Source organism: Grammomys surdaster, unplaced genomic scaffold (assembly GCF_004785775.1).
Source record: "Grammomys surdaster isolate TR1022 unplaced genomic scaffold, NIH_TR_1.0 170, whole genome shotgun sequence".
In the NCBI taxonomy this organism is placed as follows: Eukaryota; Metazoa; Chordata; class Mammalia; order Rodentia; family Muridae; genus Grammomys; species Grammomys surdaster.
In genome coordinates this window covers 22,078,018-22,097,107 of record NW_021604618.1, presented here as the reverse complement: position 1 = coordinate 22,097,107, position 19,090 = coordinate 22,078,018, and the positions used below count along the sequence as shown (strand labels likewise).

General features: G+C 42.0%; 1 protein-coding gene across 1 annotated transcript in view; it reads right to left on the bottom strand.

Annotated features, from left to right (window-relative positions):
• Rtf1 (RTF1 homolog, Paf1/RNA polymerase II complex component) overlaps window positions 1–19,090 on the bottom strand; it is a 57,902-nt gene that overhangs the window by 10,914 nt on the left and 27,898 nt on the right. The window contains exons 4-8 of the mRNA XM_028767080.1: window positions 17,927–18,131; window positions 13,315–13,429; window positions 12,526–12,637; window positions 4,344–4,479; window positions 3,379–3,556 (exon numbers count right to left, since the gene is read on the bottom strand). Coding sequence (XP_028622913.1) covers window positions 3,379–3,556; window positions 4,344–4,479; window positions 12,526–12,637; window positions 13,315–13,429; window positions 17,927–18,131 — 746 coding nt within the window. The remainder of the gene's footprint in view (window positions 1–3,378; window positions 3,557–4,343; window positions 4,480–12,525; window positions 12,638–13,314; window positions 13,430–17,926; window positions 18,132–19,090) is intronic.

Here is a 19,090-nt window from a genome sequence, read left to right as displayed (position 1 = left end):
TCTCTCTCTCTCTCTCTCTCTCTCTCTCTCTCTCTTTTTGGTTTTTGTGTAGTCCTGGCTGTCCTGGAACTCACTCTGTAGACCAGGCTGGCCTCGAACTCAGAAATCTGCCTGCCTCTGCCACCCAAGTGCTGGGATTAAATGCTAAAGGCGTGCACCACCACTGCCCGGCTCCTCCTCCCCTTTCTCAATGAGACAGGTTTTAACTAAGTTGGCCAGGCTGTTCTTGAACTCCAGGCTCAAGTGATCCTCCCAGCCAAACAACCCGGACTTTAGGCTTCCAGCAACAGACTAGACCTGACTCTTATTTCTCCTTTCTTAAGAAAAGATTGGGCCAGGAAGATGGCTCAGAACACAAAACAGCTTAGTGTAAAAGCCTATCTGACAACCCAAGTTGGATATCTAGGGCCTAAAATAAGTCAGATGAGAGCTGGGCTTGAGGCAAGTTTTTAATCCCAGCACTTGGGAGGTAGAGGCAGTAGATCTTTGAGACCAACTTGGTCTACAGAGTGAGTTTCAGGATAGCTGGGGCTACACAGAGAAACTGGGTCTCGCCCTATTCACCTCCCTCCAAGAAGCCAGATGTTGTGATACACATATGTAATTCCAGAACTTCCAGGGGGAGACAAGAGCAGGGACAGAAGAATGACCCAGAAGCTCACAAGCCAGCTAGTCTTCTTGATACACAGGGGTGGCAGAGAAGAGAGACTACTTCAAAACAAGACAAAAGTGAACTGGCTTCTTGAGTTCCCATTAGACCTCCACATACACACACCATGTTACTTACAACAATAGTTAAAAAACAAGCAGACTGGCCAGATGGCTCAGTAGGCAAAGGGACCTGCTGCTTGATGCAAGCTAAACAGCCTCCCTGGAGCTCACATAAAAGTGAAAGGAGAGAACCAACTCCAACAGTGTCCTCTGAATTCTACACGAACACTATGCAAGCAGAACTTCCTCTGCATACTCTTACAGATAGTAATACATTTTTTTTTAAGGTTTTAAAAATTGTGTGTGTAGGCTGGAGAGATGGCTCAGAAGTTAAGAGCACTCACTGGCTGCTCTTTCAGAGGTCTGAGTTCAATTCCCAGAAACCACATGGTGGCTCACAACCATCTGTAATGAGATATAGTACTCACTTCTGGTATGCACGCATACATGTAGACAAAACATTATGTGCATAATAAATAAATCTTTAAAAAAACCTTTGTGTATGCATGTGAGTGGGTATGTTTGCCTGTGTGTTTGTGTTCATATGGAGGCCAGAGGCCAGGTGTCCTCTATCATTTTCTACCTCATTTTTTGAGATGAGGTCCCTCACGGAACTGGGAGACTGGTGTTCCAGCTGGACTGGCCAGTGAGCTCCTGAGATCTGCTTGTCTCTGCTCCTCAGCACAGACATGTATGCACTGCCAAGCCAAGCATTTATATGGGCACAGGGACCTAAACTCACACTTGTGCAAAAGTATTTTGCTCACTGAGCCATCTCCCAGCCTGAGATCCAAGGTCTCGAGTGGAATTTCCTTTTTGTTTTTAATGAGACACCATTTTGAATACAGTTTAGGTTGCTCCATGAGCTGACTATGTAGCCCAGACTGGCCTAAACACACTGAGCTTGCTCTGCATCTGTCTCTGACTGCAAGTACCACACACATGTGCCTCATGTGTGGCACATTGGCCAAGGTTAGTCACTCAAATGCAAAGAGCAACTTGAAGGCAAGTTTCATGACTACTAGCGCTCACACAAGGAATGAACTACATTAAAACCAGGCAACTGAAAACAAGCAAACACAACAATCAACTGGGACCAACATGGGTAAAATCTCCACACTTGGGAGGCACAGGCAGGCAGATGTCCTGAGTTCAAGGCCAGTCTGGTCCACAGAGAGAGTTCCAGGACAACCAGGGCTATACAGAGAAACCTTCTCTTAGGGAGAAAGAAAAAAAAAAGTTCAAGTTTAGTGTGGGCTAGGCAGTAAGATCCAGTCTAAAAAACCCGAATCAGAACAGGAAAAATAAAGCAGCGAGGCTCCAGCCCAGGCCATGACAACAGTGCTGGAGCACAAGAGCAGGGCAGAGCTGGTGTCACTTTTTTCTCTTCCCCGTGTCTAGGTGACCTGGTATGTAACACAGCAATTTTTCATACACTGAAAAATTCATTCACTTATTTCTCAAACAAAATGTCTATACTATGTAAGACTGACCAGCTATGTCATGAATGTCCCTTCTCTCTTTCATGATGAGAGGGAAAGAAACAATTCTACATTCAAGCACACCAGTTCTTGCTCTTTTAGTTAGTTGTGAGTGATTCTCACTGCTGTATGAGCCACTCTATAACAATTCAGCTTCAGGATGGAGGGATGGCTCAGCAGTTAAGAGCATAACTGCTCTTCTAGAGATCCTGAGTTCAATTCCCAGTAACCACATTGTAGCTCACAACCATCTGTAATGGGGTCTGGTGCCCCCTTCTGGTGTGTCTGAAGAGAGCAATGGTGGTATACTCATATGCAGAAAATAGATAAATCTTTAAAAAAAAAAAAAAATCCAGCTTCTCTTCTGCTAGTCTGGTTCCTAAGTGTCTCCTAAAGGCCCATGTGCTGTCTTGATGTTGTTGACAATACTGGAATGTGGCAGAAACTACCAGGAGGTTTTGTTGGCTTGTCTTTATTTTTGAGACTCTCACAAAGTGGTCTTGCATTTCCTATGGAGAACAAACTCACTTTAAACTGAGAGTTTGCCTCTGCAGTACTGGGATTAAAGATATGTGCTACCATGTCCAGGGTCACTGGCATGCTCTCAAGGTAACTATGAGCCTCTTCCTCTCTCATGCAAATCCTGGGAGGTCAGCGGTTTGAACCCTTATGTACCTCTTTCACCAGCCCCTCTTTCAAGGTCTTTTTACTTGGCTTTTCAAAACAGGGTTTCTCTGTGTACACCTGGCTGTCCTGGAACTCTTCTCTGTAGAACAAGCTGGCCTCAAACTTAGAGATCTGCCAATCTTTGCCTGCCAAGTGCTGGGACTAACCCTTTTGGGTCATAATAGTACTATTATGGCCTAAAATTTTCTCTGTAGACTAGACCGGCCTGTGGCAATTCTCTTGCCTCTGTGTCTCAAGTGCTAGGATTATAGGTGTGTGCCACCATCCTGGTCTTTTCTGTTTTTGAGACAGGGTTTCACTCTGTAGCCCAGGCTGGCTTCAAACTCATACCAGCCTCCCAAGTGCTGGAAGTACAAGCGTGGGCTACTTTTCCTAGTTATAAGGGAAGCTGACTAATTCAAATGGTGGCAGAATAACAGATTTGTTCAGCAGCTCCCACTCCCAGTAGACAATCATTATATTTAAAATATGGAAAACTGTCCAAGGGAAGAATACCAACCCGGTAAACTGGCTTGCTATTGTGGTTTCCAATGCCAATCCGTACAAAACATCCTGTGACAGTTTTAGCAAAGAAGGGCATGTGACACCAGCGCTCTAGCTTATGCCGTGATAACCGAACCCGATTCAGTTCCTCTGGTAAGGAGACTGGCTGTGACTTTGGAGGGATTTCTTCTTTCCTGTGAGAAACAAAGAGCAGCATTCACTGTAAAACCACCAGAGAGACAGATAGCAAATTCTCAATATTTACCCAAAGAGCAGATGAAATAAAGGATCATATAAGAGTCTAATCTATATAGACTATATCTATATATAAAGTCTACTCTATAGTGTGCACTGCCCTGACTGATACTCCATCCCAGAAAAGCAGCTGCAGACCAGTCTGAGGTGATGTGTTGTCAGTTAGAATCAACTAGGTCCAGGAAAAATGGCCAGGGGTGCAGCCAGGAGCCAGAGGCAGGAAAAATAGATATGCAGAATTGAAGGATACTAAATCAAGCCAAAAATGCAGTCCTTACACCTATACTAATTTCTCTTCCAAGACTCTTCCTGCCCACCCCCGACTCCACCCCCCACCCTTGCCACCCCTAACAGCTAATCTCAGTTGTCAACTTGACACAGCTAGGAAAAAGAACTCAAATTTGGGTGTGGGGTATGTGTGTGAGGGGACTGTCTTAATCAGAATGGTCTGGGGGTATGTCTGTGGGGAATTTTCTTGCTGGTGATTGCTGTGGGAGGGCCCAGGTCACTGTGGGTAGTGTTATCTCTGGAAAATTGGTCCTGGGTTATATGAGAAAGCTGGCTGGCCAAGAACCAGACTGAGTAAGCCAATAAGCAGAATTTTCATTTAGTTTCTACTGCAAGTTCTTGCTTTGGCTTCCCTTAATGATAGAACCTTTAATTTGAAATAAACAATATCTTCACTCCACTTCTCCTGCCTGCTAGATCCAAACAGAGACAGCTTACTCTTCTTCTTCATCAGACGATGAAGTTCGGGATGAGCGGTCTGACTTCTCACTGGATTTGTCATCGTCTTCCTCCTCCTCATCATCAGAGTAGACCTCACTGGTTTTCAATGGCTGTTTTTTGGCGAGGAGCTCAGCTAGAACAAAGATGAAACATTTACCTACGTATTTTCCACAAACAAGAAATAGACTCATCTTTGATCTTTGGAAAGAACTGGAACATAGAAAAGGACCCAAGCAGACAGTCTACCATTTCTATACTGGTCTGTGATAACTTGAGCCATACATACTTAGGTGAAACACAGTTAAGTATTCAGGTACCAAGATCAGGTCCCACAGACCAAAACAAACAAATTAATTAATTAAATTAAAAAAATAAAAAAAGAAGGTTGCTACAAGGTAGGTAGAAACGGTTACCAACCACACTAAAATTTCCCAACCCTCCCCACATATTGGGGATTGAACCCAGGGACTCTTACATGCTAGGCAAGTGTTCCACCAGTGAGCTATATATGCAGCCCCTGTTCTCTTTAAGAAAAGGTTTTGATTACTTCATTTATGTGTATGTATTACTTCGTGTGTGTGTGTGTGTGTGTGTGTGTGTGTGTGTGTGTGTGTGTGTATGTAGAAGTCAGAGGATTAACATGCAGGAGGCAAGTCGCTCCTTCTATCAGGTGGGATCTAGAACTGCCTTTACCTGTTGAGCTATCTTGCTGGTTCCCTGGTGGTCTTTACTTAAGATGCTTGACGTTAGGCAAGAAAGAATTAAGAAAACTCATAATTATCTTTTGTTTTTCTCTTTTAAAAAATCTATTATGTGTAGGTGCCCAAGGAGGACAAAAGGTGTCAGATTCCCTGGAGCTAGAGTTACAGGTACTTAAGAATCTTCTGACATGTGTATAACTGAACTCAAGTCTGACAGAAGTGCAGCAAGCACTCTTAACCACTGACCCATCCCACCAGCAATGTTTGGCTTTTGACACCGACTCACTAGGTAGTGAGTCTAGGCTAGCCTTGAACTCTAGGAGTATCACTCAATTACCCATGACACTTCAATTTCAGTAAAGCTGTAAAATATGAGTCAAAAAACAACAAGGAGAGATGGGCTGGAGAGATGGCTCAGTGATTAGCAGTTCCTACTGTTCTTCTAGAGGACCTGATTCAGTTCCAGCACCAACATGAGGTGGCTCACAACCACCTCTAACTCTAGGTCCAGAGGATCTGGTTCCTCCTTCTGGCACCCTCATATACTCACAGACCCACACAAAGACACATACACAGACATATAACTAAAAATACATCTTTTTAAAAAGGAAGAAAGGAAGGCACTATCACTTTTTGAGTGACAAGGTGAGTTTTAAGGAGCCAGTTAGTAACCACTGCAGGCTTCTGGTTCAGCTCACTGTGGCAACTACATAGCATAGCTGCTGCTGCAGCCTGAAGGTGGTACTCTCAGCCTGCAAGCATAAACGAGTGATGCTTTATTCTAATGGAGTTCTTTCAGTGATGAGACAGCCTTGTGATGCTGTTACTCCCCCAAGCTGGCAATGAAATTTAAGTCACAAAAGATCGTTGTCTTCTCATAGCTATAAAGAAAGAATGGAAGCAGACCTTGGTGTAGTGGTGTCTGTCTAGAACCCCAACTATTTAGGAAGCTGAGCCAGCAGGAAGGCGAGTTTCAAGGTCAGTGTGGGCAACTTAATAAGATCTTGTCTCAAAATAAAAAGTCAGGCTGGAGAGGTGGCTCAAAAGGTGCTTGCCACCAAGCCTTGACAACTGGAGTTTGATCCTCAGAATCCACATGGTGGAAGGAGAGAATCAAATCTCCAAAGATGTCTTCTGAATTTCACATATATGGCATATATGTGCCTCAAATATACAAACACAAATAAAATTTAAAAAGATGTTCTCATATGCATATTTATAGGAGGGTTCCTTCTCTAATACTTAAAAAACCCAAGCAACAACAAAAACAAACAACAACACATGAAAAAGAAACACCCTAAACCTCAAACTAGGAATACTCTCCAGAATACAAAACTTACACAGCTACAAGAAAGGAAGAAAAGAAGGCATGTATGCATGCATGCATGTATGTATGTATGTATACTATGTTACTCATTGATGGTTGGTGGGAAATAGCATGTGAGTCTGTTTTGATGCTTACAAAAAAAGAAGAAAGAAAATATATAGAGAAACAGGGTCTGATATATTTTAGACTGGCTTTGAACTTGCTATTTGGCCAAGGATAACCTCCAACTTCTAGTTCTATTGTTTCAACTACCCCAGACAAATGCTGGGATTAGAGGGGTGCCTGCATGCCTTGGATTGAAACCAGGGCTTTGTGCATTGCTAATAAAGCATCCTACCAACTGAATGACACCCCATCCCTTTGGTATGTATATGAAACATTTAAGTGATGCCCACTATGGGAAGGGGGCAAGGCATCAAGTAGAAGGATATGGAAGCTGAACTTCCCCTTAATATACCTTGTGTGACATTACGAAATACATCTTCATTCCCTTTCCTGGCACACAACTCCTAAAATCCATGGAGTCTTCAAAGTGATAGTGTCTTTTAGTATGCTAATGAGTTGACTGGTGGCTGCAAGCCCATAGGTAGCTTCAGGACAGGGGCTGGTCCCTGGAAAGACCAAGGTAGTATTAGAGAGCTGAGACTCAGATATTCAGGAGAAAGAGGCTGAGGGTTAAGCAGATTACCAATGGCCAATTGATTTGCTCAATCTTTCCTCTGTAATGAAGCCTCAAAAACAAAAACAAACAAACAAACAACAACAACAACAACAACAACAAAAACCTTCCATAGGATAGGATACAGAAATTTGAGTGTCTGAACCAGAGAAAGATCCTAGAGGGTGGCCTGTCCTGAGGGGTAGGGTTTCCTTACAAATGTCCCACCTATAAATCATTTTAGTTGTATCCTTTGTAACAGCTCTTATAATAAACTTGATAACCTAATTAGGTGTGATGGTACATACCCACAATCCCAGCACTGGGGAAGTAGAGATACAAAGATTACAAATTCAAGGTCAACTACAACTACACAGAGTTCCAGGCCAGACTAAGCTATGTAAGACCTTGTCTCAAATGAAGAAAAATAAAAATAAAAACAAAAAACAAAAAAACCTAAGCATGCCTGAGTCATGTGCAACACTGTAGCAAACTAACTGAATTCAAAGGAGCTTCTGGCCCATAGCTCAGAAGCAAAGATCAAAGAACCTGGACATTCATGGGAGGAGTGAGCCCTCAATTTGTGGGTAGTATTGGCTCAGTGGTTGAACTGAATTACGAGACACTTAGTTGGTGTCTGGTATAGAATCAGTTGTTAGTTTGCCAGTGGAAGAAATGATCATACTAGAGATCATAGAAGTTTGTGTTGATTGTTGTTAAACATGTGAGAAACTGAATTTGGGGACTGGAAAGATGGCCCAGTGGTTAAGAGAACTGGTCACTCTTGCATAGGATCCTGGTTTGGTTCCCAGTACCCACACAGTGGGTCACACTCATCTCTAACTATAGTTCTAGGGGATCTGATGGCCCAGGTATGTACCAGGTGCACAGATATGCATATAGAGAAAAAAATTCATATATATATATAAAATAAATAAATCAGTTTGTTTTTTCCTTATATATAAAAGTTTATTAGAAGACATAAATTGCTGGGCGGTGGTGGCGCACGCCTTTAATCTCAGCACTTGGGAGGCAGAGGCAGGTGGATTTCTGAGTTCCAGGCCAGCCTGGTCTACAGAGTGAGTTCCAGGACAGCCAGGGCTATACAGAGAAACCCTGTCTCAAAAAAAACAAACAAAAAACCAAAACAAACAAAACAAACAAAAAAACAAAAAAAGAAGACATAAATTTGGAACCATGGATTTTATAATTTATATATTCATGAAACAAAATAAATAAAAGGCTATTTTTAAACACCAAAAGCAAAACAAAACATTAATTTGATGAATAACTATACAGAAATGAACTGTAATGAGTAACTTAAAAAAAAATTTGAGTGTGATATGATGCAGACCTGTAATCCCAGTGTATGTATGTGTATCACATGTGTGCACTAACCCTCAGAGGTCAGAAGAAGGTACTGGATCCTAGAACGGGAGTTACTTGTGGTTGTGAGCCACTATGTGACGCTGGGAATCAAACACAGATCCTCTAGAACAGCAGGCGCTCTTAAGTGCTGAGTCAGCTCTCCTCTCCTCTTAACTCCCCTTTTTTTTAAATTTAAAAGAAAAAGGGGGGAGTAATAATACCATCAGTGGGCAAATGTGTTCTCAACAATGGGTGTTGGAGCCAGGAAATGGTGGCACATGCCTTTAATCCCAGCACTTGGGAGGCAGAGGCAAGCAGATCTCTTAAGTTCCAGGTGAACCTAGTCTACAGAGTGAGTTCCAGGACAGCTAGAGCAACACAGAGAAACCCGGTCTCACCAAAACAAAACAGAAAGCAATGGGTGTTGGAAAAGTTGAATAACACAAAAAAAGGAAAGATGCTTTAATCTCAGCATCTGGGAGAAAGAGGTGGGCAGATTTCTGTGAGTTCTGTGCCAGCTTAGTATTCATAGTGAGTCTCAGGACAGTTAGGGCTACAAAGAGAAACCCTGCCTGGAAGGATGGACAGATGGATGGATGGAAGGAAGGGAGGGAAGGAGGAGGGAGGGAAGACGGACGGCGCGCGGGGGGGAGGGAGCCGGCGAGGGAGGGAGGGAGGGAAGAGAGTGAAAGCCAGGCATAAAAAGATTATATATACATGATTTCATACATATGAAATATTTAGAAAGCAGATGAGTGGCTGCCTTAGGCTGAGAAATTGTGGGTTTCTTATGAGTAAGTGCATAAAAATTACTGTTTTACTGGACAGACCCGTGAATTCTACATAACAAAAGCTGTTTGCATTGTAAAGTTTTCATGAGTAAACAGTATTTTATAAGCTTTATTTCAATAAAGTTGTTACAAAAAATAAAGATGCTGCTAGGCCATTAGGGTGCCTGCCCAGCACAGATACGGCCCTGGGTTCAATCCTTAGCATCAAATAAACCAGCTGTGGTGGGAAATGCCTGTAATCCTAGTACTCTAGAGGTAGAAAGAGGAAGTTCTGAAGTTTAAGGTCATTCTTTCACTCTTGGCTACATAGCAAGCTTGAGGCCAGCCTGGGCTATATGAGACACTGTCTCCAAAAAGAAAAACGAAGGAGTATTAAAGGTGCATAATCTTTTCTTTCTTCCCTCCCTCCCTCCCTCCCTCCCTCCCTCCCTTTCTTTCTTTTGTTTTAAATGAGATCTTGCTATGTTAATCAAAGTAGCTTCAAACACCCGGGCTCAAGCCATTATCTCGTCTCAGCTTCTCAAGTAGTTATGAAGAAAGGTATATTGCCACCATGCCTAGTTTCTTTAATTTTTAAAAAATTATATTTTACTTTATATGTATGGCTGTTTTGGCTATATGTACATCTATGAACCAGGTGCATTCGGGACCAGAAGAGCGTATCAGATTCCCTGGAAGTGGAGATACAATGGTTGTATGCAGTCATGTGGGTATTGGGAATTGAAATCAGGGTCTCTAGAACAGCAGCCAGTGTTCTCAACTGCTAGGCCATCTCCTCAACCCTATGCCTCACTTCTTGATGTTATCCTTAAAACAAACAAATCAAAAAACAAAAGCAGAACCAAAATCCTAGCTCTGTTTACTGAAAAGGCACAAAAGCGGATAGGATAATCAGGTGAAGGAATACTCTTCCATGGAGACTGTAATCTCTCCTTTCTCAGCAGAAAGGGCTGCTAAGAGACATGAATAATTCCAAATCTCAAAAGTAAGAAAGCTACACAGACTGCAGGGGTGGGGAGTACTCTAAGGAAGTGGTTGATATCAGAGTCCACAGTTGGCATGTCTGAGGCCCTAGGTTTCATTTCCAGCATCCTACCATTTCTAAAAGATTAAAAGTATAGGCTATGATCAATGATAGAACACTTGATTGCCTAAGATGTATGAGGTCCCAAGTTCAATCCTGACTTGGGCAGGGAGAGAAAGAAAGGGGTGTTATATATGATTATCCTAAGAACCAAGCAAAAGCCATTTTAGGGAGTTCAGCTGTACCCCCTTGTGAAAAGGATTATCCCATATGGGCTTGCTGACTATGTACAACCCCTCATGGAGGCTTCAGGGAGGGGCTACAGTATAGAGTGGGGCACCAGAAGAGTAGGGCTGCTCCATCTATTCTGGGAAGTCCTCATCCCTGCTGGGTATGGCCTTTCAGGGAAGAACACTCACATCCCTGTAAGTCACACCTTGCCCACTGGGATGACTATTGGATCATCTGAAGTGGGATGATCCATTTCTAATGTGGATCTTTGAGGTGAGAAGACCCACCTCTAATCTGGGCCATACCTTCTGGTGGAGGCCTATATAAAAGTGATGGAAGAGAGAAGGCTCTCTTTTTGCCTGCTTCCTTCCATCCTTAATTCTATTCCTTCATTGGCATAGAGTCTATTTCTTTAGGATTCCAGCATATTCTGAAGAACAGCTGAGACACCCAGTCTTGTAGATTGAACGACCACTGGATTCTTGGACTTTCTGTACATAGGTAGCCATTTTTGGATAAGCTGGACCACAGCCTGTGAGTCATTCTAATAAACCCCCCATATATATATATATTCTCATATATTCAGACTATAAGTTCTTTTACTCCTAGAAAATCCTGACTAATACAACCATGTTTGTAAGGAAACCCATCGTAAGGAAACTCATTGATTCTCCAGAGTAAAGTCTAGTGGGATCATGATGCTTCCTTGGGACCTCAGGAAGAGAAGGAGGAGGAAGAGGAAGAGGGGGAGGTTGCTTATGTCTCCTCCTGGGAAGAAATTTTAGCAACAGGGAAAGGAGGGAAGGATCTGAGAAAAGAGTGTTGGAGTTTTGTCAAGGGGCCATAACCAGTTGACTAACTGACTAGGAAAAAAACCAGCTGTACCAGATTATAAGAAAACATGGATGATTCTCATAGATATTAAGAATAAATCCCCACAACTGGTCATGTATAGAGAAAGAGAGTAAGACTGGAGAATACTCAGCCTTAAATAGAATATTTATACCATACCCTCCTTACAAGGTTCAAGGGATCTCTGCTGAAGAGGGAGCCAAACACTGAGTATATATTGGATCACGAGGGATTCAATGCTTTTTGTTTTTTTTGTTTTTTTTTTTTTATTTTTATTTTTTTTTTGTTTTTCGAGACAGGGTTTCTTTGTATAGCTCTGGCTGTCCTGGAACTCACTCTGTAGACCAGGCTAGCCTCAAACTCAGAAATCCGCCTGCCTCTGCCTCCCAAGTGCTGGGATTAAAGGCGTGCGCCACCACCGCCCGGCTCAATGCTTTTTAAAAAAGACTTATTTATGTGTATGCTTGTGTCTATGTACATGTATGTACATGTATGTGAGTGGGTGCATGCTCCTGCTTGTGTGCAGGGGCCAAGAGGGCATTAGAATCTTCAGAACTTGAGTTTTAGGCATTTGCAAGATGTCCAGCTTGTTGTGGATGTTGGGATCCAAACTATAGTTCATTTTTGTACAGGATGCACTCTTAACCATGGAGCCATCTATCCAGCCCTGTGTTAGAGAGCTGGCTCAGCAGCTAAGAGCACTTACTGCTCTCACAGAGGGCCTGGATTTAGTTCCCAGCACCCACAGAGTTGCTTGCAACTGTCTCTATCTCCTCTTTTAGGGAATCTGATGCCAGGATGAGTAATGAACTTACTGTGGTGAGCTCAAGGCCACCATGGACTATGAGAGAGTTTTCAGATAAAACAAACAACCCCCCACAGGAGTCCTGGAGTCAGGAACATAGCTTAGTGGAAAGGACTTGACTAATATGCACAAAGCCCTGGCTTTTATCTCCAGCACCCACAAAAAGAAATAATACTGGGGCTCTTGACTATTAAGAGACGTTGGATTATTATAGTTAAAACACGGCATTGTTAATATTCACTTTAGACAATCTGATGAAAAAAGAAACTACAGATTAACAAGAAAGGACATGGAGTAAGTGGAACCTGGACAACGGGCTCAACGATGGTCCTTAGACCACGGCCATTGTGTCCACAGGTTTCTATTATATCGAGAGCTAACAAAAGGGAAAATAAGCCAACATCATTCATTTCCCCACTCACCTGTTCTGTTCTTCCGTTTTTCTCGCTCTGCTTTTAGCTCCTCCATGGCTTGAGATTTCTTATCTAGTTTCTCATCCCGCTTGGAACGCCGTTCTTTATTATGGGAGGTAACCTAAGGAGGTATGTAAGGCATCCTTTTTACTCTGTCCTGGTAAGATTCTCTATACCAACAATCAACACTTCTGGTCCTTGTGAACTAGAGTGTACAAACTTAAAAACCTAGCTAAGCACATGTCTTTAGTTCCAGCACTCAAAAGGGAGAGGCAGATGGGTCTCTTTGAGTTGAGTCCAACCTGGTCTAAGTACTGAGTTCCAAGATAGTGAAGACAAGGTCTATACAGTGAGACCTTGTCCCAATAGAAAAAAAATAGATTAATGAATTATCAGAGTGAACTCTTCATGGAAGAGCACTCCATATTATGATCTAGTATCTGTTGATATCTTCAGATGCAGAGATGACTTTTATAAATTTTTATAACTATATTTATACTGAGTCTAGGGTGATACACTTCTGAGTAAACAATTAAGCTGGTTACCTGGGAAAGGAAGTTTACCAACTTACCCTTCAGGGATGCTCACACTCTGGTGGGTCCCTATTTAGCCAGACTTGAGTGAACAAGTCCTAAGGAGTTCATCAGTGTAGCTGATGGTAAAATGGTGTTCAGAGACTAAGGAGAGCCCCAGGGTGCAGGTTATCTCACGCATCTGCACTGTCTAGCCTAGGCTATTACCACCCGCCTCTTGTATAATGTGCTCCACACAAACAGCTGTGCTCTGAGGATGGCCTACCTGAGATTCTTGAATCTGTGTCAGCTTTTTCTTTTCTTGTTCTTCTTCCTGCTTTTTCTTTTTTTCTTTCTTTTCTTTCTTTTTGGCTGTTTTTAGTTTTTTCTTAATTTCAAATCTGGTTAAAAGATATTTGTTTGGTTTTTAAAAAGAAATAAAATATATGTAAAGAGTGGTTTCTATTGGCTAGAAGACAAGAAGTAAGGAAGGAAAGGAGTTAAACATTTTTGAATACAAGAGACTTAGACACACACATAAAAATAATTTTTTTGCTTCCTGAAAGAAACTCCAGTGCCCAGTAAGTATGTTAAAATTGTTGTCTGTAAAACAAACAAATCTGTAAAGAGAGATTCTTAGTGATTTAGAGCACTGTCTGCTCACCCAGAGGACCCAGGTTCATTTTCCAGTACCCACATGGCCGCTCACAACAGTCTGTATCTCCAGGAACCTGATCCCCTCTTCTGACTTCTGTGAGCATGAAGCATGCATGTGGTACACAACAGACAGGCAAAACACTTACACAAATAAACTCAACTAAAAAACAAAAACAAAACAAAGTAAAAAACAAACAAAAAAACCCAACCTATTCAAAAGCATTCATTTGGAATGGACAGGAGAAAAAACATTCAAATCAAGAGTTCAAGGTCATCTTCAGCTATATGCGTTTGAGGCCAGCTTGGGATACATGAGACTCTGTCTCAATAAAGAAAATAAACATGTATCAAATGAAAACAGAGCAGAATATATTGAAATTAACTGAAAATAGGTACTCAAACATTTGAATACCAGCATTTAGAGTATGTGGTGGTTTGAATATGCTTGGTCCATGGGAAGTGGCACTATTAGGAGGTGTGGCCTTATTGGAGGAGGTGTGGCTTTGTTAGAAAAAGTGTGTCACTGTAGAGGTGGGCTTTGAGGCCTCTATGCTCAGGCTCTGCACAGCGTGGCTGGCTTAAGAAGTACAACTCTCAGCTCCTCCAGCACCAAGTCTGAATGCTGCCATGCTTCCCACCATGTTGATAATGGACTGAACCTCTGAAATTATAAGCAAGCTCCAACTAAATGTTTGCCTTTAAGAGTTGCCTTAGTCATGGTGTCTCTTCACAGCAATGGAATTCCTAACTAAGACACGGTGCATTATACGTACTAGAAAAAAGGCAAGAACAACTTTAGTGGCAATTGAACAAATTCAGAAACAAACTGCAGCATATATGTATAATAGAATGCTACTCAGCTCTAACAGGGAATGAAATGTCAATATATGCTACATGAACTAATTTAAAAAACATGCTACATGAAGTCGAGCACAGGATTATGCACCAGTGTCCTACTTGGGAGCTGGTGCTGAGGTGTAAGGACTGTCTGAGCTCAGGGGTACCAGGACAACACAGCAAGATTCTGTCTCTAGGGACTGGAAAAATGGTTCCTCGATGCTTAGGTGCACAGGCCTGGGTTGGATTGCCAGAACTCATGGCAATGGCTCACAGCCATTTATAAGTCCAGCTCTGGGTGATCTGATGCCCTCTTCTAGCCTCTGCAGGCACCAGGCACTTACATGGTACACATACATACATGTAGGTAATACACCCAAACATTTTAAAATGGCATTAATAGTAAAAGAAGCTGTATAGTTGTAGTGAAGGCCTTTAATCCCAGAAATTAGGAGGCAGAAGCAGGGGATCTCTGAGAGTTGAAGGCCAGACTGGTCTATAGGGAATAATTTCAGGACAGCCACAGCTACAGAGAGAAACGTTGTCTTAAAAAACCAAAACACAAAACTAAACAAACAAAAACAACAAAAAACCAAAAACAAACAAAAAAGAAACCTCAAAACCCAAAACTTTCCAAAACAGCAACAAAAGCTGAAGAGAATTTTCTGAGTGGCTATACTGTATTGCTCCAGAGCTACAGAACACCGATAGCTCAGGAGTTTTGTCACCACCTTTGACATTCTTTTAGTTGTTAAAAATGTCACTGAATAGAGGCTAAGTGATAGCATACTTTCCTAGCATGAGAAAAGCTGCCTCAGTTTGATCCTCGGTTCCTCCACTCCCTTAAAAAGATAAAAGTCATTGTGTGGTGATACCCGCTTTTAGTCACAGCACTCAGGAGGGAGGCAAGGGCATCTCTGTGAGTTTGAGGTCAGCCTGGTCCACATAGGATGTTCCAGACCATTCAGAGTCACACGGTAAGCCCTGTCTCAAAAATAAAACAATAAAATAAAATGGAAAAAAACTCAAATATAAAGTTTGGGACAAACTATTCTCAAAATTTGTGATCTTCGACTTTTATGTCAACTTCTTATGCTTCCTCAGTTCAGAAATCCAAACTTTAGAAGTCACTTTTCCTCACCAACAACCCCAACACAGTATTCCAAGTCCTGTTTCTTGCAATACAGGTTACCTTGTAGGCATTCACACCCAAAATTAATGCCTACCATTTTCTGCTGACTGAAAGGCAAACATTCTTGTCTAGGATAACTAATCATACTTAATATGGTCTCCAGAAGGAACAAACAGGTTCCTGAGGCAACAGAACTAATAGATAACATGCTTCAATTTTCTTCTAAGATAATAGGGAGACAGGAAAGGAAGCTAGTTCTGGGAACTCTGTTACACAAGACAAGTCTACTTTGACCTTTTTGGGAGACGAGAAAGAACTTTTGCCATTTAAAATAAATATGGGAAACCCTCAGGAGCCTAAAACAGGTTCTGATTAAACAATTCAGCTTTTATAGCAGTGCTGAGAACAGAACCTGGGGACTTGGGTAAATCATGTAAGCAATTTACACTGAGCCACATCACCAGCCCAACATTTCAGCGTTTTGTTTTATTTAAGACAGCTTCATTCTAGAGTCCCAGTCTGGCTTGCTGTATGCTGGGAACAGAGGTATGAGCCACAAACATTGGCCCACATTACTTTCGTTAATTAGTAAGATGACATTCTAAATTCAAGGGCTGGAGACATGGCTCAGCAATTAAGAGAGCTGCTACACAACCATCAAGCACAGAGTTCATATCTCAGCATCCACATAACAAGCCAGGCAGTCTACACATACCTGCAATCCCAGCTCCAGGGGTGTGGAAACAGGACAATCACTGGAGCTTGCTGGTTTCTAGCTTAGCCTAGATCTTGCCTCAAATGAATAGGTAGAATACAAAAAGACACCTGACATCCTATTATGACTTTTGTGTACACACACAGGCATGAGTACCTACATATATCATACACAAAACAAGCACACACAAATACAATATAAAAGTCAAGACAAGATTATAAATAGAAAAGTCAAGAAAGTCAAGACTTTCTCAATAGTTTTTGTCTGATAGAAGTGGAATAATATACTTAGTTTATTTTTTACTTAAATTACACTAGGTGATGGTGGTACATACGTGCCTTTAATCCTAGTACTAGGGAGACAGAGGCCAGCCTCGTGTACAAATTAAATTAAGTTCTAGGACAGCCAGGGCTATACAAAGAAACCCTGTCTTGAAAAAAACAAAAGTAAATAAGCAAAAATTAATTACATTTTATTTATCTTTTGTATATTTGTTTGTTTTTTAGTAAGTAGCTCTGGCTGTCCTGGAACTAACTCACTATGTAGACCACGCTGACCTCAAAACTGCCTTTGCTTCCCAAGTGCTAGCATGTGCCACTATACCCAGGAAAACTTGTTTTAAATTTCAAAAGGGAAGACACTACTCAGCAGTGGAAATCTTTTTTTTCCCTTCCCTTCTCTCTCTTGCTGAGGCCTCAAGGGTCTTTCTTTCTCCCTTCCTTCCTTCCTTCCTTCCTTCCTTCCTTCCTTCCTTCCTTCCTTCTTTCTTTCTTTCTTTCTTTCTTTCTTTCTTTCTTTCTTTCTTATATGTAAGTACACTGTAGCTGTCTTCAGACACCCCATAAGAGGGCATCAGATCTCATTATGGATGGCTGTGAACCACCATATGGTTGCTGGGATTTGAACTCATGACGTCTGAAAGAGCAGTCAGTGCTTTTATCCGCTGAACCATTTCTCTAGACCCACATGCTCAAATCTTAATTGTTGTAGTTTGGTAAAATCATTTTCACAAAGTACTGTTGGGATCCTTTCTTGTGCACTATGTAAAGATTATCTTTTTATGACGCATCACCTGTCTCGCTGTTTTGTAAACATGTTCTCCATCACCTTCTGCTTGGTTTAATAAAGAGCTAAATGGCCTATAGCAAAGCAGGAAAGGATAGGCTGAACTTCCAGGCAGAGATAGGAACTCTGGGAAAGAGAGAGAGAGGTGGGAGATTTGCCAGGCAGCCAGAGGAAGAAGGATCAGGTGCAGAGACTGAAGAAGAGGTAACTAACAAGGGCAGAGCTAGATGGTCAGGCTGACTTAGATGAGCTATGTGAGTGTCTGCCAAGCTCAGGCCAAGCTTCATAATTAATAAAAAGTGTCTGTGTCATTCCTTGGCAGCTGTGGGCCAAGACATCCTGTAAAGTGAAGTGTTTGGCATCTCATGTAATTTATCAAAAATTGTAATAAGAAAAATAATTATATGGGTAAAGCCTTATACCACTGTGAACTTGGAGAAAATCTTAAACTGTGAGAAACAAACTGAGTGCACAGGGCGGCGACAGCCTTACCTTCTTTTCAGCACCTCCCTCTTCTCTATGCGGTTGAAGAGCTCCTGCTCCCTCTCCTTCTCTGTCATCTGCTCCAGTCGGGCCCTGTCTTCCTCATCTCCCATAAGATCCTCTCCATAGCCGTCATGGAACTCTTCATCTTCTGATGAGGAGTCTGAATCTGAACTAGAAGAGGAGCTGTTGCTGTCAGAATCTGACACTTCACCTGCAATGAAAAACCACCAACAACAAAAATCACAACATGCCATGTGACACATGCCACTCCTGGCTCTCCCACAGTCACCTCTACCCACTTGGGATGTCTCCTTGATCTGTCTTGGGTAAATGCAAACAGGGAGGGAAATTTAGGCTGGAAAAATGACCACAATCTTTTCTTTCAAATTCATGCTCTTCCTGCCTCTGCCTCCTGAGTTCTAGGTTTACAGGGCTGTGATACCTGCCACACTCATCTTTTAACTCAACTTGGTTACTCTGAATAAAAAAAAAAATTACAGACCTATAAAAAAAACAGACAGACAGACAGACAGACAGATGTCAAGTTTTGCTGAGTGGTAGTGGTACACTCCAGGACTTGGGAGGCAGAGACAAGCACATCCATGTGAGTTAAGAGGCCAGCCTGATCCACAGAACTAGTTTGAAGATAGTCTGGGTTACACAGAAAAACCCTGTCTCAAAAAACCAAAACCAAAGCAAAAACAAAAAAACTAAGAAATATAAAGGCCAACTCTCATTAAAAGATACTGGTGAGATATGTGAAGTTGTGAAGTTGTATAGGTAGTGTTAACAAGTGATCTAAGTAAAGAAAATATGAAATCAAATTGAGACAGGGTTTCTCTGTGTAGACCAGGCCGGCCTTTAACTCACAGATCCACCTACCCGCCTCTGCCTCCTGAGTGCTGGGATTAAAGGTGTGCACCACTACCCAGCTATATTTCTTAATTTTTAATTACCTAATTTGTTTTTTAAGACAGGGTTTTTCTGTGTAGTCCTGGCTCTCCTAGAACTCACTCTGTAGACCAGGCTGGCCTCGAACTCAGAAATCCGCCTGCTTCTGCCTCCCAAGTGCTGGGATTAAAGGCGTGCGCCACCACTGCCTGGCATTATGTAAATTTTTATTACATTTGTATTTGTGTGTGTGTGTGTGTGTGTGTGTGTGTGTGTGTG